At 41.2% G+C, this 24,654-nt stretch overlaps 1 protein-coding gene across 8 annotated transcripts; it reads right to left on the bottom strand.

The window, feature by feature from the left end:
- Nucleotides 1-24,442, bottom strand: ZNF35 (zinc finger protein 35). Of its 8 annotated transcripts, none has more exons than XR_013357292.1 (6): nt 24,152-24,430; nt 21,691-22,006; nt 13,882-14,026; nt 7,842-9,091; nt 6,813-6,863; nt 1-4,956 (listed from the first exon to the last, which is right to left on the bottom strand). XR_013357292.1 is itself a non-coding variant. In XM_077857529.1 (5 exons), exons 2-4 carry the CDS (start codon nt 21,880-21,882, stop codon nt 7,845-7,847), a joined length of 1,584 nt encoding a protein of 527 aa, XP_077713655.1. In that variant the 5' UTR covers nt 21,883-22,006; nt 24,152-24,430; the 3' UTR covers nt 1-6,863; nt 7,842-7,844. The 8 variants fall into 8 exon arrangements, 4 of the variants coding, with proteins under 4 accessions (XP_077713655.1, XP_077713656.1, XP_077713654.1 ...); XR_013357291.1 differs by having other exon boundaries at nt 1-5,221; XR_013357290.1 differs by having other exon boundaries at nt 6,813-9,091; nt 24,152-24,427.
- Nucleotides 24,443-24,654: the final 212 nt, after the last annotated feature.

Raw genomic sequence — 24,654 nt, forward strand, 5'->3', positions numbered from 1 at the left:
TTTTCCGTTTATCAGACCAGAAAATAATAGTTTTATAGAAGACTCATGGAAATGGGCATTTTCATACAAATACTGTGAACTGCATTTGCAATTTCTATCAAAAATCAAATGTACCTACCCTTTATCAATTTATACTGCAAAGTTGCACACAACATGATGGTATACCAGGTGATTTAGCATGGCACTGTTTGTAAAACAAAAGACAGAAAAGAAACTACATGCCCACCAACAGGATACTGCTACATGAATAATGGTACATCCATAGAATTCAATATCACATGGCAAAGAAAAAAAAATGAGGTAGATCTTATAGGCTAATATAGAACCATCTCCAAGACACACTAAATGGAAAAAAAAAAAAAGTGTAGACATTGCATATCCTAAGGTCCTGTTTCTGAGTGTGTGTTTTAAAGGGGGATACAGAAGACTGTAAATACATACACTCTCCTTGGAAGGATCAAGAAATTTGCAACACTTATTTCCAGGGTACTCCCAACCAGGGTACCCTGAGCTAGGAGGAAGACTTATTCTTCATTGTTTGCTTCTGTAACTTTTGAGGCGAAAGGTCTCTGGAGGGACATGGAGAAAGTAGCTTGGGAGGAAGGGGCACAAACTTTGGCCTGAGTTATTCTAATCCTGTGAAGATATTCCTTGAAAATGGGGATTATAAAGGAACTTTCTTCCTCAGGTGAGGACTAAATGAAATAAAGAACATTTGGCATTAAGTCTCCCACACAGGAACCCCTTAACAAATGGGGTTGTTACAACCTTGCTACTAGTGTGCTAGGACTTGAGTTGCATCTCCCAAATCCCCACCCAACACCTCAGAAGTACTGACTACTGTGAACACAGGTCAGACCCAGAGCAGTACAAGGAAACCAGGGCTTCTTAGGCCTGGGCAGGACCCATTTGTCACAAGTCATGTTTCACCAGGTTGTGGAGCTGATTTCTGGCTTGGGGATTTGAGGCTTAATCTTTCATGCCCCTAAGGCCTGCTCGCTCCATCTGTCCATTCTCTTCTTGCCCCGGCCACTGAGTCAGAATCTCCCTTGTAGTCTGACAAAAGCTATCTGTATGGTCTCCAAGATTTCTTTCTCCCCTCACCAGCCGAGCCCCAGGTATACATCACAATCACTAAGGTTACATATATTCCCCGAACGAATTCCATCCACCATTGTCCTTGGTAACTGGTTTCTTTATTCCCCAGTCCCTTACTCTGCTGCTCCCTACTACCACACCCCCCAAAATTGTCTCATCACTCCATATGAGCCATCATCTTGTGTTTTTATTAGCTTTTCCCTTCCTGGTCATAAAGGTAACTGAGGTGTATTGTAGAAAATATAGACAAAGCAGTGATATTTAACCATTAACCACCCTATGTACTTATTTTTTTCATCTTTTCTATGCACGTATATTTAAGAAAATTGAGCTATCTGTACCTACCATTTAATTTTGTACTTAGCATTTTCCATTTAATACCGGGAACATTTTATATCACTAAATATCCTTTAAATTATGCTCTTTAGTGGTTGCATAATATTCCATCATATTATAATTTAATTATTCCCTTGGATTTTTTTTTTTTTTTGGTAAAACTGTAACACTGACAAGTATATAAATCACTGCCAAAATACTCATTTTTAGTTAAGTGGTAGTGCAATATAAAAGCATATCAACAGTCTTTTAAAAAATGTTTTATCTTCCTGTAAGATGATAATGAATTATAATGGCTTAAAATATATAAATAATGATGTGATAAGGGGAACAAATCTCTGTAAGATGGAAAATGGAGAAGGCTGCATGGAGGGAGTAAGAACTTGGAACACTTGCTGAGGGCAATACAATGCAAGGAGGTAGCTGACATACCCTGCCAAATCCCAAAGCAACTTGGGACTTGGAAACCCCAGGTACATTAAGGGTAGAAGGGAGAAGTGAGGATAAAAATAAGGGCATTAACCAAAAGCCTTTAATAACACTTGACTTTCCTCTCTCCCACTCCTACAGAAGCACTTATGGTATCTAAACCCCAGACAAAATATCAGAGGTGTTCCTGCTAACAAAGCATATAAGCCCCAGACAAAAGATAGCATTCTAGAGCTGAAAGATTTCCAGGGAAGAGTTTGTTTCCTTCCGAGTATTCTAGAAGAAAGCCTCTTAACTGAGCAAACCCCACTCCCACACACAGAGGTCTCAAATGGACTTTTGATACACACATACAGATTTGTTTATGTCAGTAAGAATCACAACATATTTGAGGAAAGTCTCTAATGAGAGTAAACAAAGAGAAAAAAGGACCCAGGGGAAGGACACGAAGGGGTGAGATATCTGCTGACAGAGAAACCTTTAAGAAAACTCTTCTAATTACAACACTCAGAATTGAGAGGTGTCTCTAAAATGAGAATAGTATGCTACAAAAAGGGAACAAACAGAAAAGGAAAAGCTTTTTAGAAATTAATATTGGCAAAATAAGAAATTTGCTAAGCAGGTTAAAAAATAACAAAAGTCTCTCAGAAAATAGCACAAAACAAGGACATGGTAATAACACAGAAAGTAGCTGAGGATCAATCCACAGGTCCAACATATGACAGATAAAGATTCCAGAAAGACTAAAAAGAGAAAAAGGGGTGGGGAGATTATCACATAATACAAGAACATTTCCAAGAATAGAAGTAACCTGAGTCACTAGATTGAAAAATTCCACTGAGTACACTGGAGAATTAAGTGCACAAGAATAAAGAGGAGACTTTATAAAAGCTTTCAGGGATGGGGGCTGGGTGGGGGAAAAGATCTCAGTAATGCAAACAGTATTTATTGATTGTCAAATAAGAATCAGACTGGAACCAGGCATCTACAAATTCTGGATTAATTTTTCAATGTAGAATTTCAGAGCCAGAGTAACAATCAAGCTGGAGGACAGAGAAAGATGTTTTTTTGATATATAAGCACTCAATATTTTTGTTTTCCATATACTCTTTCTTGGCAGTGACTTGGAAGTTGTGCTGCAGTGAAATGAGTTAATAAATAAGAGCAACATGTACAATTCAATACACACCAAAGCCCCATTTAACAACAAAACAAGGGGCAGGAAAACATCAAGGGCAGACTAGCATGGGAAGCTAGAAACTAGAGGTCTCTTAAAGAGAAAAAAGGGGACTCAATAGAGTATCTAATTAGATGAAGAATCTGAAAATCACTCAGAGTGTGCTAAAAGCAACCAGTATAAGGGGAAAAGAAAGGCAACTAAAAACTCCAGTAAAATAATATATATAAATCATAGTAAGCTACTTAATCTGCAGTAAACATTTACATTACATTCATGCTGTTTATTTTCAACATTTAGAGCAAATCAATAAACAAAGCATAAAAGACTATCTGTGGTTACAGAATAGAGTTCAAGAATCAGACTTGACATTGTCAGAGGCAGAGAGGTGGAAGGGGAAGGAGAAAGAAATGGCAGGGTATATTCCACATCTTAAAACACAGAATTAAAATACTGTTTAGAGTTAATACAATAGAACTAAATACGTAAATATAATAATTTTTTCTTGATTATAAAGTTCTTGTTCCTTATAGAAAATATTACTTAAAAAGAAAAAAATGACTTTTAATCACCCATAATTCTATAATCTACAGGACCAAGTTTGAGTCTAAGCTCTGCAATTCTGTATGGCTGTGAACATGTCACTTAACCACTTATAACATTTTTTTATTTCCTTCAGGTAATTTATCTATTACTTTTTAACAGTACATAGTATATGAAACATTATATGAGAACTGTACTATATACACAATTATGAATCCAAGTTTTTTTTTTCACTTTAAAGCATAAAGTGGATACATACCATATGCTCTTCCATACTTCTAAGTATATATCTATCTATCTGTGTGTGTGTGTGTGTGTGTATACACATACTTGCTAAGGATTAGTCAGAGGGTTCCCAAAGATGAGACTGGAATCAAATCTTAAAAGAAATCTAAAGTTCAGCAAAGTAGACAGAGGCCAAGTAGGAAGTGGTGGTAATAAGCATCAGGGACAGTGTGAGCAAAGGCACAGAGAAAAGCCAGCACATGCCTCTAGGCTGCAGTAAAAATACATGCAAAGTGAAGAGATTAGCTTGGAAAGAGACTATGAAGAGCTTAGTAAATCATGTTAAGGGGTTCAAACAGTTTTCCTGAGACACCAGGATTTGGTAGGCCTTGTTTGCCTTTGTACTCCAGGAACTAGCACCATGTTTGCCACAAAGAGTGAAAAGAACTGTTGAAAGAAGGACACAGAGAAAGCCAGAAATAACCTCTTGGATTTCCAGTTTGGGTGCTGAATAACGCTATTTGCTTAAGGAGGGAATCCAGGAAAAGCAAGATTGAGATTGTATTTGGGCAACATCTAGAGATTCTGACCTCATTTCTTAATGTCACTAGACATTTAGGCCCTAGCGGATTCAAGAACTGGCCTTAGGGAGACTATAAACCACCACAAATGAGCGAAAAACTGAATGTGCTATCTGCAGGTCTCAGGAAGAGTATCTACAACCTCCATTAGATCCTCAAAGGGACTATGACCCCAGAAAGATTGAGCACACTGGATGGAAGAGCAAGCAAAGTGACAGATATGAAAGGATAACTATCTAGGCGAGGGAGGGACCCAGAACATAAAGATTAGCTTTGTCCAAACACCTCTTCCTGAGCTTGGAGATCCATGGGTCTGAGGCATGTAAGTGTAGGGGTGTGTGTGTGTGTTGTGTGTGTGTGTGAATGAGTCTCTCCTCCCCTGTGCCCCCCAAAGTACAAGACTTTATCATCACTTCCATATCACTATGTTCTCCTTAATACACAACTGTTGCCATGACTTCTTGGCTGTCTTCTTAGTACTCATCAGTTGGCCTGGATTTTTGATAGCTAGAACTCTGATAGCTCTTGGCAACTTAAGAATCAGGGCTTCAGAGTTCTGATCCGCTTCTAGAAATAAAAGCCAAGAGAGAAAGGGGTTGACTTTTGGGAAAATGAAAACTTAAGCCAACTGTGCCAAGTAGTAGTCACTTCTCATCTATCAGAAACCATACAGAAAAAGGAGAGCAGTAACTTATTTTAAAGTCTGGAAATTAACTGGAAATAAGAGTTGTTAGTTAAGGATCTGGTCTGTTTGGTAATCCACTAGGCTCACATAATTTATGCAGCATTGGAGAAGTCTTGAACCTGGGTGCAGATTTGTGGAAACCAAGACCTGGAGATGAAATACAGTAGAAGTGTAAAGTCATTTTGTTGAATGAGGAATATAAAAGTATGCTGTGTAAAACTTGGTTTGCTCATATATATAAAGTGTTTGGTATATTCACTTAAAATACAAATAAATTAGGGCACAGAATCCTTACAACCAAGGTATAGGACATCCAGTGCAGCCAATGTTGTTAGTATCCTGTTTTGCCGAAACCACACAGAGTACTCTGCACATCCAGATTTTACTCGGGCTTTCCTACTCCACCTTTGATCACATGCATTCGTGGCCTGCAGACTTTACTTGACTGCAGTGGCCATTACCTTGGTCACACAATGTGACCCCAAAGGGTTTCCCTCCAGAATTGGAAAAAAAAAACAAAAAAGTTGGCCCTGGGAATGGAAAAAAAATTTAAGTACACTAGGTTGTTCTAACATGCAGCCAAGTGAAAATCACTGTTTCACTGCAAGGTTGGGTGATTTTCAAATCTAGCTTTACATCACAATCACCTGCACAGCCTTTTCTGAGTTGCCTATGACCAGCAATCTTTAGCCAGGAAATCTCAATCATCCACGAAAAGCATTAAATTAGGATGAACATAGTGTGAAACCAGAAGAATTTAACTGTCCTAAGGATCCTAAGTCCTGGCTTGTATCTTTCAAGGAAAGTACACTTTTGGTCTCTTGATAGGTCCAGGTCAGATTTACTCCAAATCTTCAAACCTGCTCTTCTACTGGGCTTCCTGATCCTGCAGGGGTAAATACCTAGGCTTGTTCCCAATCTTAGCAAACACTTGGTGTTATCTTTGGGTTTCTCCATTCTCATCTGGGGGACAGGAACAGTCACAGAGGACATGAGCATTTCTGATTCTGACTTTTGAATCCTATTAATTTCTTATAGTTATGTATGATTCAGAGTGCAAACTGGGAAAAGAAGGTGCATATGCTTGGATTTAAGACCATAGCTGAAGGGGAAGAGAAAGAGGAAATAAACAAGCTTTGTTTACGCCTTCTATACATGAAAGTGCTCTGTTAAATACAAAACAAATGAGCCAGTTAAGTCCCAATGATGGGACTTCTACGAGTTGTACCAGATTGCTTGTCAGCAGGTAGGGCATTTACAATATGTTCTTGCTTGCTGAATGGGATGAAGAGACAGACCCACAACCAGGAGACTCCAATCCTAGTCTGATTTGATGCTTACTGTGGGTCACACTACCTAAGGCACGTCCTAAAATCTCAGCTTCCTCACCCCTTTCTCAGGCTCTGTGGAAGACCTGGATTGCAGGTGGTTAGACACAGCATTGCAGAACAGAGAACCTAGTTTAAATCCTGGATTTGAATGTAGGCTGCTCTTTGTTGTCTGACCACTCTCAGCTAGATGGGGAAAACACCTCTTTCAGTGTTCTATGGATTAAGGTAAGGATCTGTGTGAAAGTTTAAGGGAAGTGCTGAGGATTGATTCTATACTTGAAGGTGTATAAACAAGGAATTAAGTTCTATATAAATACAAGGCAATATTACATAACTCTACCTATTGCATAGTTTTATAAATTATTTTTCCAGGAATAAAGGCTCAATAGTAACAAAGGTTATCTTACCTTAGCCAGTTTCTTCATCCTTCTAAGTTTTCACATTCCAATACTGTTGAACTTCTCAAAAAAAAAAAAAATTAAGACTTTAGGAGTCCCACTCTACCTCCCCTCCTCCCTTTACTTTCTTCTTTGGTCCTCTCAAAATTAGGACTCCATTATTTCTTCTAAAGACCAGCCAAAAAGTGAGAATGACACCCAAAGTGAACCCCCCCTGGCTGGGCCTGAGCAGAATAAGCATAGATAATGTGAACAGGCCTTTCAGCAAGCTTTATTCTTTGACCCCTCTGTGAAGGGGCTGTTAGAAGCATCTCACTCTGATGGAATGCAATGAAGTTAGGGTCACATGAAGAGTTGTCAGCAAATGAATACACCCTGGCCCCAGTGTTTTGTCACCATCAATCCTCAAGTGCTTGGCCACTCAGACTGCAGAATGGAAGAGGTTTGTCAGACCCTCCCAGAGCTTTACCATACCAAGGTTCATGAGGTATAGACAACAGGGGAAACAGCTATTTCCTACTTCTATCCATTTTAGGAGAAGATTGCCTAAGGAATGGAAAGCTTATAAAAAAGTTCAAAGGTGAGTGTTGATTTGCTACCCCAAGTGGCTTCCTTAACTAGTTATCATTTCTTAACCCAAAATACTAGAATACAAGGATCAAAGCTCCCGAATTCCAAGCAGACCTATACCAAAAACCTGCCTGTTGCTCAAGAAATTGGGTTTAAAAAATCAAAAACACCTTTCCTCAAATAGGATCTTTATCACTTAGCTTTATATAACCAATTTCTAAAAAAGCCACATTCCATTTCAAACAGGAGGACCACTGAGGGCACACCTCAAAAAAACACAGTCCCTGCCTTTAAGTGCTTAGCTTTCACTTTAAGTCAGTCTCCAAAATGCTTATGTTCTGTGATATACTCCTGAAAACTGTTACTTTTAAGAACATGACAGCCTCATTTTTACAGAGGAACAAAACAGCAAAGACATATCCAATTAGGGGTTAGTGGATTACGATCAATGCCTGGAGTAACCAGTACCTGTTACTCAACAAGATGGGTTCTGTGGTGTCGCATGAGGTGTGAGTTAGAAATGAAAGCCGCGCCACACTTGGCACACTCATAGGGCTTCTCCCCAGTGTGGGTTCTCTGGTGCACAGTGAGGCTCGACCTTTGCCGGAAGGCCTTGCCACACTCATTGCATGTGTAAGGTTTTTCCCCATTATGAATTCTCTGATGAATAAGCAGGTACGAGCTACATGTGAAGGCCTTCCCACACTCATTACACACATAAGGAAGATCTCCACTGTGAATCCTCTGATGCACAATAAGGCAAGATAGCTGACTGAAGGCTTTTCCACACTCACTGCAATCATAAGGTTTCTCTGCAGTGTGAATTCTCTGGTGCACAATAAGGTGTGAAAAACAACTAAAGGCTTTTCCACACTCTTTACACTCATATGGCTTCTCACCAGTATGGCTTCGTTGATGTACAATAAGATTTGCACTCTGGGTAAAGGCTTTGCCACAATCATTACAGGCAAAGGGCTTCTCCCCAGTGTGGATCCTCTGGTGGACAATGAGGTTTGAGCTCCGAGTAAATGTTTTCCCACACTCATTACATTCATAGCATTTTTCTGTAATGTGGACTTTCTGGTGCCGAGCAAGTTGTGAGCTATAACTGAAGGCTTTCTCACATTCACTGCACTTAAAGGTTTTTTCTAAGGAGTGGATTTTTTGATGTACAGTCAGATTTGAACTCTGAGTGAAGGCTTTCCCACATTTTGAACATACATATGGTTTCTGTCCAGTGTGGATTCGCTGATGTACGACAAGGTTTGCACTCTGAATGAAGGCCTTTCCACACTCATGACATTCGAAGGGTTTCTCCCCAGTGTGGATTCGCTGATGCACTACAAGGTTTGCACTCTGACTAAAGCCTTTTCCACACACACTACATGTGAAAGGTTTCTGTCCAGGCTGGCTTTTCTGATTTTTAACAGAGCTAGAACTAAGGCTATATCTTTCCCCAGACTGCTGACATTTCTGATCTTCCTCTACTTTGAAGCTTTCAGGTACATGACAGTCCTTCACTGCCATATGTCTGAAACCTTTCTTTTCCCTCTTAATTCTTTGCCTCTTTATCATGTTCCCTTTTTCACAGGCTTCTCCTAACTCAGGTCCTTGAGGATTAACTTTCTGGATTCTTCCTGATATTATGAAGGGTTTTTCTGCTTCATCACATATCTCAGTTTTTGGAACCAGTAACTGTGGGTTCTTGGTTTCAGCACCTGAAACAACAAACAAAAGTATAAGTGTCAGCTTATTCTGGCCTAGAAAAAGAACAGGATCAAGTGATAAATGTCAGGATGTATGTGACTTTGGTGTATGTGTAAAATGGCTTCATCAAAGAAAAGAATTCCCCCATGTGTCACCTCTCTTCTCTAGGTTCTTCTGCCACACCCAGAGCAGACTCCACTGATTCGTGGTCTTTCCAGCACTTCCAGTTACCTCCATTGGACATCCAACACTGCTTCATGCAGGAAAGCCATCTTCAGATGGCTCTGGTTGTGTAATGACTGATCTTACAATTAAGACCAGTTGTAGGGCACTACTCTCCCAGGCTTGCCTCCTTACGTTAGCTACTTAGTGTAGATCTGCTTACAACCCACCACTTAAGGACATTCTGACCCTAGAAATGAAAATCTATGCAACTTAGACTTTTGTGTATGAGGAAGCTGGATATTCAAGTAAAGATAAGCATGGACAGAAAGGGTCCACTGGATGCCAGAAGGACCAGAGCAGCTAAGAGCACCTGAAACACTGAGAGGCTATGTAGCACATAGCTTAACAACATGACTGTGGAGCCAGACGGCTTGGTTTCAAACGCCTGCTCTGCCACATAGCTGTAGGAATTTGGGCTACTAACTTAACTTCTTTGCCTCAGTTTCCTTATCTCCAAAATAAGGACAATAACAGTATGTATCTCATAAAACCAGGAGAAGATTAATCAAGTTACTCTACAGTAATGTCTGAGCACAGGAAGTGGCTCTGGAGAGTCTGCAGTGACTTTGAGCCTCACATCTAGTACTGTGGGTCCACGTGTTGGGGCCCAGGAGCAAAGATGGAGATCCTTAGAGGATAGGAGTTGTTATGGTGATAGATGGCAACCCCAGAAGAGACTAAGGAAGAATGTGAACAGAGTAAACAGCTCAACACTTGTGTTGAGCAAACAGCTCTGCTTTGTGTCAAGGAAAGCTGACCCTTCTAAGTTTGAGACACTGTATAGCCTGTTCCCTTATGCCAGTATCATGAAAACAGCAAAACACCCTGAAGTTTTAAAACTGCCTTGGAACTGTAGTGTCAGAAAAGGGGTCCTAGAGTCAGTAACATAGTAACTCTTTATGTGTCTCCTCTCCACTCCTATCACCCGTGACCCAATGATGTGCACCTGTACAACCTAGCGTTCATAAACTCTTCATCAGCATTTGAATTATACCAAGTTCAGGAACACTACCCAGATAAGGCACATGAAACCAGGGCAAGCAGTGAAGGCAAGCCTCCAAAGGGGAGATATTCCTCCTGGTGGTGAACTTAGAAGTGAGCAGGAAAGCTGTGAGCTGCAGGTCATACAGCAACTGCAAGGGGGAGAATCCAGCATCTGTAAGACATCCCACCAGCATAGATCAGGGCAACTCTCCAACCTAGGAGATGAGTGAGACAGGGATATCAGGATACAAAACATGATGGGGGGGCAGGGAAACAGCCCAGTATGGTTACCTGGTTAAAACAACAGTTACACGACACTCCCATCATAATCATTCAGATAAGATAGGCAGTGCTGGAAAAAGGCAATGCAAGGCCTGCATATGGCAGAGAACTGAATGTGACAACAAATTATGAAATGCTAGTCTTTTTCCAGTTCTTTCTATTCCTACTCTTTTGAGGTCTTCTGATGTCTTTCTTGTATCTATTCTATTTTTCTTCCTGTAGCTTAACTGCCCTAACATTTTTGTCTTTTCAAAATTTTTTTAACTAAAGTATGATTAACAGTCTTATATTAATTTCAAGTGTATGACATATTAATTCAACAATTCCATACATTACTCAATGCTCACCACCCTAAGTGCAGTGACCATCTGTCTTCTTATCTTCTTTCTTATTTTACTTTTTCCCCCTCTATCTCTTTTCCCTAGTGCCTCTTCATCTCTCCTCTCTTGGTTTTTATATTACAACTCAGTGTGAGTGGAATATTCTGATTTTTTTCCTTGTATTATTTCATATCTCTTCTGCTTTTCTTTTGCGCACTTTCTTCTATGTTCTCTACTTTTCTTTATCCCATACATCTCACCTAATTTCTTTCCCTTCTAATGTCTCCCTCCTTGCTTTTTTCCATCTACTACTTCTTTCCTTTAGCTCTGTATCACTGACACTGGGGGCCTCCTATCCCCACCAAGCATCTTTCCAAGAAGAACAAATTCCAAGAAAACTTCAATCTATGACCTCACTTTCATCCCCTGACCTCACTCCTACCCTTTTTACCATAAGATTTAGAACACTAGAAAGCCATGAAAGATGAAGACCAGTGGGAACTACTGAACCAATTAGAACCAATAACAGAAACAATTACTTATATTTGCATCATGTTTTCTGTCAAGATTATTACAGAAGCAGGTACAACTGTGGCCTACAAGGTCTCCACATATTGGTCATTTAACATTTCCATTACAGGGATGAAGAGCTAGGATCTTGGCCAATGCCCAGGATCTAAAAAAAAGGAAAAGTCTGTTCTGAGTACTCAAGCTCAAATCCCTTTGCATTATTAATTAACCAATAATGTAGAACCTGTACCTTTGGCTTGAGATAGTTATTTTTCCTTTTTTAGACCTTGAAGCATTATTGTAACCCTACTAAAGAAATTAACTAAAAATGTACTTGTGATGAACTAGAGGACAGGCAAAGTACAACTTTTGAAATCAATACCTTTTTTTTCATTTTTTAAAAAAGAGATCTAAAATGCTATCTAGGTCTACCATTTTAGCTGGAGACTCTATTGTAAGATATGAATGGTAATTTGATTTACTAAATTTGTAAGTCACTACAAATTCATTAGGTTTACAAAAGTGTGATTAGTAAGATTTTATATGTAAGATTAGTTAAGTCTGCCTACTTAGGTATTTGAAATATTTTTAAAAATTATATATACTGAATTTGAAATATAATACATTTTATATATTTGAGAATAAAAATAAGGAAATTTTTATATAAATTGATATGTAGATAGAGCAAAACGTTTTAAAAAGTTTAAAATATTAATCTGTAAAACCTGAGGCTTCACTAAACATGAATTAAAGGACAAGTATTCTCATTTTTATAAAAATCTCCTAGATGTATAAGTAAAATAAAAATAAGTTATGTTTAAATGCTTAAAAACTTGAGTTTTAAATGTTTTTTTTTTTTTTAAATTTTTTTAATTTTTATTTATTTATGATAGTCACAGAATGAGAGAGAGAGAGAGGCAGAGACATAGGCAGAGGGAGAAGCAGGCCCCATGCACCAGGAGCCCGACGTGGGACTCGATCCCGGGTCTCCAGGATCGCGCCCTGGGCGAAAGGCAGGCGCCAAAGCGCTGCGCCACCCAGGGATCCCAGTTTTAAATGTTTTAAACTTTAATAAATTCAACAGTAATTAATACATAGGAAGCTGTAGATAAAACTCTCTCAGATGTTAACCACCAGGAATTTTCAAAGCATGTTCATGCATATTTTACAATTTTATCATCAAGATCAAACTATTCTCCTTCATTTGTGTGAGAGCTAAAAAGAAGGGCAAGACTGTATCTTCTTCAGTATCCTCAACACCTATCACATTACCCAGCACACAGAAAGCAGGGCCCCCACAAGATCCTGTATGCACTGAATGAATACAGTCTTGCTGAAAGAACAGGAAATGGAGGTTGAGAGAGAAAGGACTTGTTCAAGGTCAAAGAGTTATCAAAGGCAGGGCAGCAACTACACTCAGGTATTTCTCTTAATTTGTAGAACTTATAACCCTGCTGTTACCTGCTGCTATGCAAACAGCTGACAATACACAGAAAGGTCAATCTTGGCTGGGGAAAGGGTCTTGAGGTAAGAAGCAAAGAAGGGAAACAGTGATCATGCCTGGTGGACACGTGTTACTGCTGGAGTTAAGATGTGAATGAAAGATAAAGCAAGGAAAGAGAAAAAGAAGTGATAATACACAGAATGCACCAGAGAGAATGGAACAGAGAGCAGGAAATAGGCAACAGAAGCTGCTGCTGAGGAATAATTAAAGAAGAGACAAGAAGATGAATAATATATAAGATAATCCTATAGTGGTTTAAGAAAGTGACCTGGTCAGTCTGAGGAATGGGCTAGAGAGCAGAGTATTCAAAATATTCAGGTGTAGCTCTGTACCAGCCAGATTTCTAGAATTCGAGTGCCGTAAGGGCCTTGGCAGTCACCCAGGGATTACTTCTACAACACAGGACCCATGGCTACCACATCCTTGACCCACAGTGACACATCACTCCTCTATAGGTAAGTTTCTGCCATTGCTAGTCAGACATATCCTGAGTCCCAGCCTAGAGAAAGAACCAGGTGATAAGTCAGCCATTAGTACCCTCTATTAAGACCTAGCTTTGAACATGAGTATAGTTGACACAACTGCTCAAAACCCCCCTGGAATCTGCACAAAGATCTGTAAAAAAAAGAACATCTCCACAACATTTCCTCAAAATCACAACAAAAACTGACCCTTCTGACCTTAGCTGGCTTCTCTTGCAGGCTCACCAACCAATGATAAACACGAAGCATATGAAGAGTACGTGAATTTAAAGTTCACCCGTGTCTATCTGGTGTCTTAAGACTACATATAAAATGAGCCATTTCCTGTGACAAATGCACAGGTATCTTTTGGCATTCTTCTAGCCAGCTCTCCCTGACAGTTTTGATACCTCAATACTCTAGGTTTCTCAAGTTAGGAGATCAGACCACCAGTCTCTAAATAGATATGGGGAAACTCCAAAGGTCAGATTCTGAATCAGGGGGTAGAAACTTGCCGAGAGAGGTCATGATCCCATGAGTATCCAGTATCTCGTTCTTGGCCAAAGTCCCCGGTAATGAGTAGCTGCCAATGGTTGAGTCAGTAGGTGCCTCCTGTGTTGCTTTCAGGACGACAGCCATGTCCCAGAACATGTTTGGACCCTAGAGACAACAAAGCCCAGGTCAGTTTATGAGTGGATTGTCAGGGGGAGGTGGTATGATTAGTTTTGAAGATGAGAATGTAAGGACCTATTCCTGAAGACCATAAAAGATTTTTAAAAATTTTTTAACATTTAAAAACAAAAAAAAAGGAGAGGCGGGGCAAGATGGCGGAAAAGTAGGATCCCCAAGTCACCTGTCCCCAACAAATTACCTAGATAACCTTCAAATAATCCTGAAAATCTACCAATTCGGTCTGAGATTTAAAGAGAGAACAGCTGGAATGCTACAGTGAGAAAAGTTCACGCTTCTATCAAGGTAGGAAGGAGGGGGAAGGGGGGAGAGGAAAGAAATAAACAAAAGGCATCCAAGGGGGAGGGGCTCTGCGAGGAGCCACGCTAAGGCCAGGGCTAGTGTCCCCAGGACAGGAAAGCCATGCCTGGAGAAGCAGGAGTTTCACCCCATCTTCCCGGACTGAAAGGTGCTCACAGGGAGTTAGAGCAGGATCTGAGGAGGGGCGAGGATGCCCTCAGGCTCCCTGGGACACTAACAGAGGCACTTGCGCCCCAGGGAAAGCATGCCACACCCCGTGGCCCAGCTCCCTAAAGGGCTGCAGGGCACACCCGGCTGGACCCAGGAGCAGCTCAGAGGCGCTCCAGCAGAGGCTCTGCACAGAGGGGACTGCACGACCCCAGGAGCAGCTTGGGAGTGGCTCAGACCGCGGCTCCGGGGCGGAAGGGGCCTGGCGGCCGGGAGGGCAAATCCAACAGCACAGGCCCGGGAGCACAGGGCGCCAGGGACACAGCCCAAGATCCAGCACTCGCACCGGGACAGGCAGAAGCCAGGAGGGCCCAGGACAGCAGGGACACTCCTGCCCCAAGCGGAGCAGATCAGCGGCCCTGCCCCCGGAGGATCCAGGCCCCTGCAGACTGAGTGTTACTGCCAGAGCTGAATCCAGGGCACCAAACTTGGCCGCCGCCACTGTTCTTGTTCCTCCTGGGGCCTCACAGGATAAACCCCCACTGAGCCTCACAGTGGCCTCACCAGATACATAGCTTAAACATCTTTCACTGAGCCCTGCACCAGGCAGGGGGCTGAGCACCTTCCCCAAGTGCTAACACCTCAAAATCAGCACAGCAGGTGCCTCCCCCAGAAGACCAGCTAGACGGACAGGGGAAAAACAAATTATTGACAAAGCAGCACTGGAAAGTCCCAGGGGAAGTCGAGGGATTTACAGTATACAGAATCAGAGGATACTCCCCCTTGTTTTTTGTTTTTTGATTTGTTTGCTTCCCCCCGACCTTTCTTTTCTTCTCTTTTTTTTTTCTCTTTTTTTTGTTTTCTTTTCTTCTTTCTCTTCTTTTTCTCCTTTTCCCAATACAACTTGTTTTTGGCCACTCTGCACTGTGCAAAATGGCTAGAAGGAAAACCTCACCTCAAAAGAATTAGAAACAGTCCTCTCTCCCACACAGTTACATCTGGATTACAATTCAATGTCAGAAAGCCAATTCAGAAGCACTATTACACAGCTACTGGTGGCTCTAGAAAAAATCATAAAGGACTCAAGAGACTTCATGACAGCAAAATTTAGATCTAATCAGGCAGACATTAAAAATCAATTGAATGAGATGCAATCCAAACTAGAGGTCCTAACGATGAGGGTTGACAAGGTGGAAGAACGAGGGAGTGACATAGAAGACAAGTTGATGGCAAAGAGGAAACTGAGGAAAAAAGAGACAAACAATTAAAAGATCATGAATAGATTAAGGGAAATAAGCGACAGCCTGAGGAAGAAAAATCTACATTTAATTGGGGTTCCCGAGGGCGCCGAAAGGGACAGAGGGCCAGAATATGTATTTGAACAAATCATACCTGAAAACTTTCCTAATCTGGGAATGGAAACAGGCATTCAGATCCAGGAAATAGAGAGATCCCCCCCTAAAAATCAATAAAAACCGTTCAACACCTTGACATTTAATAGTGAAGCTTGCAAATTTCAAAGATAAAGAGAAGATCCTTAAAGCAGCAAGAGACAAGAGATCCCTAACTTATAAGGGGAGAGATATCAGATTAACAGCAGACGTCTCCACAGAGACCTGGCAGGCCAGAAAGGGCTGGCAGGATATATTCAGGGTCCTAAATGAGAAAAACATGTAGCCAAGAATACTTTATCCAGCAAGGCTCTCATTCAGAATAGAAGGAGAGATAAAGAGCTTCCAAGACAAGCAGGAACTGAAAGAATATGTGACCATGAAACCAGCTCTGCAAGAAACTTTAAGGGGGACTCTTAAAATTCCTCTTTAAGAAGAATTCCAACGGAACAATCCACAAAAACAGGGACTGAATAGGTATCATGATGAAACTATACTCATATCTTTCAATAGTAACTCTGAACGTGAATGGGCTTAATGACCCTATCAAAAGGCGCAGGGTTTCAGAATGGATAAAAAAACAAGACCTATCTATTTGCTGTCTACAAGAGACTCACTTTAGACATAAGGACACCTACAGCCTGAAAATAAAGGGTTGGAGAACCATTTACCATTCAAATGGTCCTCAAAAGAAAGCAGGGGTAGCCATCCTTATATCAGATAAACTAAAATTTACCCCAAAAACTGTAGTGAGAGATAAAGAGGGACATTGTATTATACTTAAAGGATCTATCCAAGAAGAGGACTAAACAATCCTCAATATATATGCTCCGAATGTGGGAGCTGCCAAATATATCAATCAACTAATAACCAAAGTTAAGACATACTTAGATAATAACACACTTATATTTGGTGACTTCAATGTAGCACTTTCTATACTCGATAGATATTCTAAGCACATCTCCAAAGAAACGAGCTTTGGGGATCCCTGGGTGGCGCAGCGGTTTAGCGCCTGCCTTTGGCCCAGGGTGCGATCCTGGAGACCTGGGATCGAATCCCACATCGGGCTCCCGGTGCATGGAGCCTGCTTCTCCCTCTGCCTGTGTCTCTGCCTCTCTCTCTCTCACTGTGTGCCTATCATAAAAAAAAAAAAAAAAAAAGAAACGAGCTTTAAATGACACACTGGACTAGATGGATTTCACAGATATCTACAGAAATTTACGTCCAAACGCAACTGAATACACATTCTTCTCAAGTGCACATGGAACTTTCTCCAGAATAGACCACATACTGGGTCACAAATAGGTCTGAACCGATACCAAAAGATTGGGATCCTCCCCTGCGTATTCTCAGACCATAATGCCTTGAAATTAGAACTAAATGGCAAGAATAAGGTTGGAAGGATGTCAAACACGTGGAGGTTAAGGACCATCCTGCTAAAAGATGAAAGGGTCAACCAGGAAATTAAGGAAGAATTAAAAAGATTCATGGAAACTAATGAGAATGAAGATACAACCATTCAAAATCTTTGGGATACAGCAAAAGCACTCCTGAGGGGGAAATACATCGCAATACAAGCAGCCATCCAAAAACTGGAAAGAACTCAAATACAAAAGCTAACCTTACACCTACAGGAGCTAGAGAAAAAACAGCAAATAGATCCTACACCCAGCAGAAGAGAATTAATAAAGATTCGCGCAGAACTCAATGAAATCGAGACCAGAAGAACTGTGGAACAGATTAACAAAACCAGGAGTTGGTTCTTTGAAAGAATTAATAAGAGAGATAAACCATTATCCAGCCTTATTAAAAAGAAGAGAGAGAAGACTCAAATTAATAAAATTATGAATGAGAAAAGAGAGGTCACTACCAACACCAAGGAAATACAAACGATTTTACAAACATATTATGGGGCAGCCCCGGTGGCGCAGTGGTTTGGCGCCGCCTGCAGCCTGGGGTGTGATCCTGGAGACCCGGGATCGAGTCCCACGTCAGGCTCCCTGTGTGGAGCCTGCTTCTCCCTTTGCCTGTGTCTCTGCCTCTCTCTCTCTCTGTGTCTATGAATAAATAAATAAAATCTTAAAAAAATAAAATAAAATAAAAATAAATAAAAACATATTATGAACAGCTATACGCCAATAAATTAGGCAATCTAGAAGAAATGGACACATTTCTGGAAAACCTCAAACTACCAAAACTGGAACTGGAAGAAACAGAAAACCTGAACAGGCCAATAACCAGGGAGGAAATTGAAGCAGTCATCAAAAACCTCCCAAGACCAGGGCCAGATGGCTTCCCAGGGGAATTCTATCAAATGTTTAAAGAAGAAACCATACCTATTCTACTAAAGCTGTTCGGAAAGATAGAAAGAGATGGAGTACTTCCAAACTCGTTCTATGAGGCCAGCATCACCTTAACTCCAAAACCAGACAAAGACCCCACCAAAAAGGAGAATTCTAGACCAATATCCCTGATGAACATGGATGCAAAAATTCTCAACAAGATACTAGCCAAAAGGATCCAACAGTACATTAAGAAGATTATTCACCATGACCAAGTAGGATTTATCCCCGGAATGCAACGCTGGTTCAACACTCGTAAAACAATCAGTGTGATTCATCATATCAGCAAGAGAAAAAACAAGAACCATATGATCCTTTCAATAGACGCAGAGAAAGCATTTGACAATATACAGCATCCATTCCTGATCAAAACTCTTCAGAGCTTAGGGATAGAGGGAACATTCCTCAACATCTTAAAAGCCATCTACGAAAAGCCCACAGCAAATATCATTCTCTTTTTTTTTTTTTTTTTTTTACAAATATCATTCTCAATGGGGAAGCACTGGGAGCCTTTCCCCTAAGATCAGGAACAAGACAGGGATGTCCACTCTCACCACTGCTATTCAACATAGTAATGGAAGTCCTAGCCTCAGCAATCAGACAACATAAAGAAATAAAAGGCATTCAAATTGGCAAAGAAGAAGTCAAACTCTCCATCTTCACCGATGACATGATACTCTACGTAGAAAACCCAAAAGACTGCACCCCAATATTGATAGAACTCATACAGCAATTTGGCAGTGTGGCAGGATACAAAATCAATGCCCAGCATTCAGTGGCATTTCTATAGAGCAACAATGAGACTGAAGAAAGAGAAATTAAGGAGTCAATCCCATTTACAATGGCACCCAAAAGCATAAGATACCTAGGAATAAACCTAACCAAAGAGGTAAAGGATCTATACCCTAAAAACTATAGAACACTTCTGAAAGAAATTGAGGAAGGCACAAAGAGATGGAAAAATATTCCATGCTCATGGATTGGAAGAATTAATATTGTGAAAATGTCAATGTTACCCAGGGCAATTTACATGTTCAATGCCATCCCTATCAAAATACCATGGACTTTCTTCAGAGAGTTAGAACAAATTATTTTAAGATTTGTGTGGAATCAGAAAAGACCCCGAATAGCCAGGGGAATTTTAAAAAAGAAAACCATATCTGGGGGCATCACACTGCCAGATTTCAGGTTGTACTACAAAGCTGTGGTCATCAAGACAGTGTGGTACTGGCACAAAAGCAGACACACAGAACAATGGAACAGAATAGAGAACCCAGAAGTGGACCCTGAACTTTATGGTCAACTAATATTCGATAAAGGAGGAAAGACTATCCACTGGAAGAAAGACAGTCTCTTCAATAAATGGTGCTGGGAAAATTGGACATCCACATGCAGAAGAATGAAACTAGACCACTCCCTTGCACCATACACAAAGATAAACTCAAAATGGATGAAAGACGTAAATGTGAGACAAGATTCCATCAAAATCCTAGAGGAGAACACAGGCAGCACCCTTTTTGAACTCGGCCACAGTAACTTCTTGGAAGATTCATCCAGGAAGGCTAAAGAAACAAAAGCAAAAATGAACTATTGGGGCTTCATTAAGATAAAAACCCTTTGCACAGCAAAGGATACAGTCAACAAATCTAAAAGACAAACTACAGAATGGGAGAGGATATTTGCAAATGACGTATCAGATAAAGGGCTAGTTTCCAAGATCTATAAAGAACTTGTTAAACTCAACACCAAAGAAACAAACAATCCAATCATGAAATGGGCAAAAGACATGAAGAGAAATCTCACGGAGGAAGACATAGACATGGCCAACATGCACATGAGAAAATGCTCTGCATCACTTGCCATCAGGGAAAAATCAAAACCACAATGAGGTACCACCTCACACCAGTAAGAATGGGGACAATTAACAAGGCAGGAAACACAAATGTTGGAGAGGATGCGGAGAAAAGGGAACCCTCTTACACTGTTGGTGGGAATGTGAACTGGTGCAGCCACTCTGGAAAACTGTGTGGAGGTTCCTCAGAGTTAAAAATAGACCTGCCCTACGACCCAGCAATTGCACTGCTGGGGATTTACCCCAAAGATACAGATGCAATGAAACGCCGGGACACCTGCACCCCGATGTTTCTAGCAGCAATGTCCACAATAGCCAAACTGTGGAAGGAGCCTCGGTGTCCATCGAAAGATGAATGGATAAAGAAGATGTGGTTTATGTATACAATGGAATATTCCTCAGCCATTAGAGACGACAATTACCCACCATTTGCTTCAACATGGATGGAACTGGAGGGTATTATGCTGAGTGAAGTAAGTCAATCGGAGAAGGACAAATAGCGTATGTTCTCATTCACTTGGGGAATATAAAAAATAGTGAAAGGGAATAAAGGGGAAAGGAGAAAAAATAACTGGGAAATATCAGAATGGGAGACTGAACATGAAAGACTCCTAACTCTGGGAAACGAACTAGGGGTTGTGGAAGGGGAGGAGGGTAGGGGCTGGGGGTGACTGGGTGTCAGGCACTGAGTTGGGCACTTGACGGGATGAGCACTGGGTGTTATTCTATATGTTGGCAAATTGAACACCAATAAAAAAGAAATTTATACATAAAAAAGTAAAAATAAAACAAAAAAGAAAAAAGAAAATAAAGGCAAAGGCTTCTCTGATCCCCAACATGGGTCAGGCAGAGAATCAAGGCACCGAGTTTTTTCTCTATCACTTTGATTTCACTTCACTACCCACTATAGCACCGAAACCTAATTTACCAGTGGGTGCATGACAAAAGAGCATGTGGGGAGATTTTCCAGGGTACAGTTTTCTGAGGTCTAAAGATCACAAAAGCAAGGTTATGATCTTTGGGGAACCACAGTATCATCTGGTTCAAATGTTTTGAAAGCATTAAGGACCAGAGTATAGGGTATATCCTCCCTCCTCGAAGTGCAACCCATAGATCATCACCAACTGCGAGCTTGTGAGTACAGAATCTTAACCCAGACCTCCTGAATCAGAATCTACATTTTTATAAGATCTCCTGGTGATTAAAATGTGAGATATAAATTATATTAAAATTTGAGAAGCACAGGTTAGAGCTATCAGAATCTGACTGGAATCACCTGAAGTTTTTAAAAAACACAGATGTCTGGGACCCACCACAAGATTTCATTTAACTGGAATAAAGTATGGCATGAGCATCACAATTTTACAAAAATCTCCCCAATCAATTCTGGGTAGCAAGGTTTGAGAACCACTGGTTTAGAGAAAGCACTAAATGTCCCATCAATCAGAAGAGACTATTTGTATTATATTCCAAAGGCCAAAGGCTAGAGCCCTTGCCAGAAAATAATACTCCAGGTGTGGAAGCAGAGGGACATAGTGCCCTCTGAAACTACTTGAGGTTTTCAGGTCTCTTCTCTCCGCTTCCTCCCAGACAATTATTTACCTTTTCCTCCTGTTCTGATATATCAAGGCCTGTCTGAGGACCTTCCCCAGGAGCCCAGACTTTGATGTTCTCAGAGTGCACTTGCTGACTGGATGCCTGACCCAGGAAGTTTTCTTCCTCTTCCTCCTCCTTTTTCACGGTCACTGAGCCCCAGGCAGTTAAATCCATGGCCTCTCTCAGTTGTGCAGTCATCTTCTATGCTCAGGAGGGGAATTATTATAGCTGGGGGCTGCCCAGCAGAGATCAAGTCCCATCTAATTTTTAAGTTTCAAAAGCTTCTTCTTAGGTTTCTTCCCAGGGCCAAAATGAAGACTGTCTACTGAAAAACCAGAAAACGTTGTTAGCATTGAGCAGAGGTATGCCTGGATGCCATAAAGCCGACTGGCCAATTTCACCAGTGCCTAAGCAGCAGCCACTATGGCAAGAGTCTGCTCTACTGCACCTTCATAGAATGGAGAGGGTTCAACTGCAAACATGTAATTTGTTCCCATAATAATCACAGATAGCTTTATATAATATTTATTGAGTTTTTTTCTTGTTTATAGGGATAACGTATTTTTATTGTAAAACTTGAAAAATACAGAAAAGACTAAGAACAATCAGTCCTACTCCATCTCCAAGGAGATGCAGCACAGAATTTAAGGGAAAAGCTTCAACCATAGTGACAATCATGACTTAATAAACTTTTTACCTATAGGGATATATATTTCATAATTATCACGGTTGTTTTTTTTTTAAGAAGGAATATTAAAACACAGCGCTTTTTTAAATTAGCAAAGATACACAATAGCATAAACTAAAGAATCTCAAGAAAAAGACTGAGGGTCTACATACCAACATTTAGGGGTGGTCATCTTTGGGTGATGTAGTTTTGAGATTCTTTTTGTTTGCTTACTTTTTCCACTAATTCTAAATGCCTTGTATTACTCTTAAGATTAAAAAAAGAGATGTTTTATGTTGCCATTCTCCATGCTTATTATTTTTAGTAGCTATACAATAACCTATAGTATTAATTCCCCTATTCAGTCATTCTTAACCAAAAAGAACCAAGTAGGGGTGCCTGGGTGGCTCAGCGGTTTAGCGCCACCTTTGGCTCAGGGTGTGATTCCTGGTCCTGGGATCAAGTCCCACATCAGGCTCCCTGCATGGAGCCTGCTTTTCTCTCTGCCTGTGTCTCTGCCTCTCTCTCTGTTCTCTTTGTCTCTCATGAATAGATAAATTTTTTTTTTTTTTTTTTAAAAAGGACCAAGTGATACAGAAACACACAGAATTAAATATATTCCCCCCACAGTTGTTACCAGTCATCAGTGTTTTCTCTGCATTTCCATACAGATATGTACACCTTTACAGAGAGCGCTTATTTCCCAAAACAGAGATTAGATCACACCTGTGCATTTTTCAGCAACTTGCATTGTTTCTTTCTTACCTCAATCTCTATATTTCACATAGTATTCCATAGTCTTAGATCTTTCCATATAAATATATACAGAGTTACTTCATTCTGGCACAGAATTCTGAATTATACCTATACTATAACTTAATCCTACTTATGAGCCATTGCTTTAGTAAAAGGCATTTTGATTGTTTTCAGTTTATATTCTTAATAATTAACGCTAAATTTTTTTCTGTGCAAATAGTTTTTTCTTCTGCTGAATTACTCCCTCGGAATATAGGCTCTGATTAGTGGTTCAAGGATTTCATGGTTGATAAATATTCCAAACTGCTTTCTTAAAGGATCACACCAACAACTTAACAGTACCCCTTCATCCTAATTGATTGTTTGTGTTGTTGTTTAATTTGTGAGTAAAACGATCTTACTGGTTTAGTTTATTATGAGGAAATTAAATTTCTTCTATTCCCCTTCAGACGTTTTACTGGGGGAAAAAGGTGCTAATTTTTGTCAAGTCCCCTTTTGCTACTATTGAAGTAATCGCGTGCTTTCTCCTACGTCAGACTTATTGGCAATTTACCGCACACACTGAATTTCTTGACGCAGCAGTACTGTCACTCCTGCACCAATCCTCAATTCTGGGCGATTATTCTTTCCATCGTCCATTCTTTCCACGAGGTGAACTCCACCAGGTACAAAGGCCCGAACAGTCCCCTGCTGCGTCCCTCCGGACCTGCCTGCGGCTAAGGAACCTCACGCGCGCCTCCACCCAGACAGCACAGACTCCCCAGAGAGGGCTCCCCCAGCGCCCCTGCCCCCTGCAGACCCCAGGCGGCCGCACTCCGGGCGAGCCTGCCCCAGGCCCCAGGCCCCAGGCCCCAGGCCCGTCCGCGTTCAAGGTCCCCGGCCAGACCCCCGGCAGGCGCCAGCTGGGCTTCTGAAGTGATGGGACGCGGAGCCGCCTTAGGGACAAACAGGCCAGGGCCCCCGAGGAGGTCGCGGCGGCCCGCCCTTGGGATGGCCCTTCCCGCGCCCGGGACATTTGTGCCCACCCCCGCCAGACTCACTGACCGTGTCTCGAAGACGCCCGCCAGGAGCCCACGAGCACTACGGCAAAAGGCCAGCAGCATCCGACGCCCCGCGCCTCCGGCGCGAGAACAATAACCGGACAGGAAGTGCCTAGAGCCGGGCTTCCGGCTTCTCCAGTCTCCAGGCCGGCCTCTCTAGGAATCTCGGAGGTGCGGTCTTCTCGATGGATGTCCCAAATCGCCGCAGACCAGCGACGGGAGCCAAGGGCTTTGGAAGGTGCAGGTGAACTGTGGCCCCGAGCTTCAGGGAAGGGGACATCCCCTGGCTCGGCAGTACTTAGGCAAGGCGCGTAGGCAGGAACCTGAAGCCAGAAAGGATTTGTCTGTAGAAAGCCCTGATCATTTTGCCCCAAACGTTTTATTTTGAAAATTAAAAAAAAAAAAAAAAGAAAGAAAAGAAAATACAAACGGTACAGAATGGTACCATTAATACCGGTTTCCTCCACCTGGACTCAACACTTGGCTACATTTGCCATATCTTTCTAT

Source organism: Canis aureus, chromosome 19 (assembly GCF_053574225.1).
Source record: "Canis aureus isolate CA01 chromosome 19, VMU_Caureus_v.1.0, whole genome shotgun sequence".
NCBI lineage: Eukaryota > Metazoa > Chordata > Mammalia > Carnivora > Canidae > Canis > Canis aureus.

Bases quoted from the DNA above. Each gene is read 5' to 3' on its own strand.
- ZNF35 (XM_077857529.1), bottom strand. From the start codon at position 21,882: ATGACTGCACAACTGAGAGAGGCCATGGATTTAACTGCCTGGGGCTCA. The intron at 14,027-21,690 runs GTAAATAATTGT...TGTTGTCTCTAG, and splicing joins TATCAGAACAGGAGGAAAAG to GGTCCAAACATGTTCTGGGA. The intron at 9,092-13,881 runs GCAAGTTTCTAC...TTGTTGTTTCAG, and splicing joins TGGGATCATGACCTCTCTCG to GTGCTGAAACCAAGAACCCA.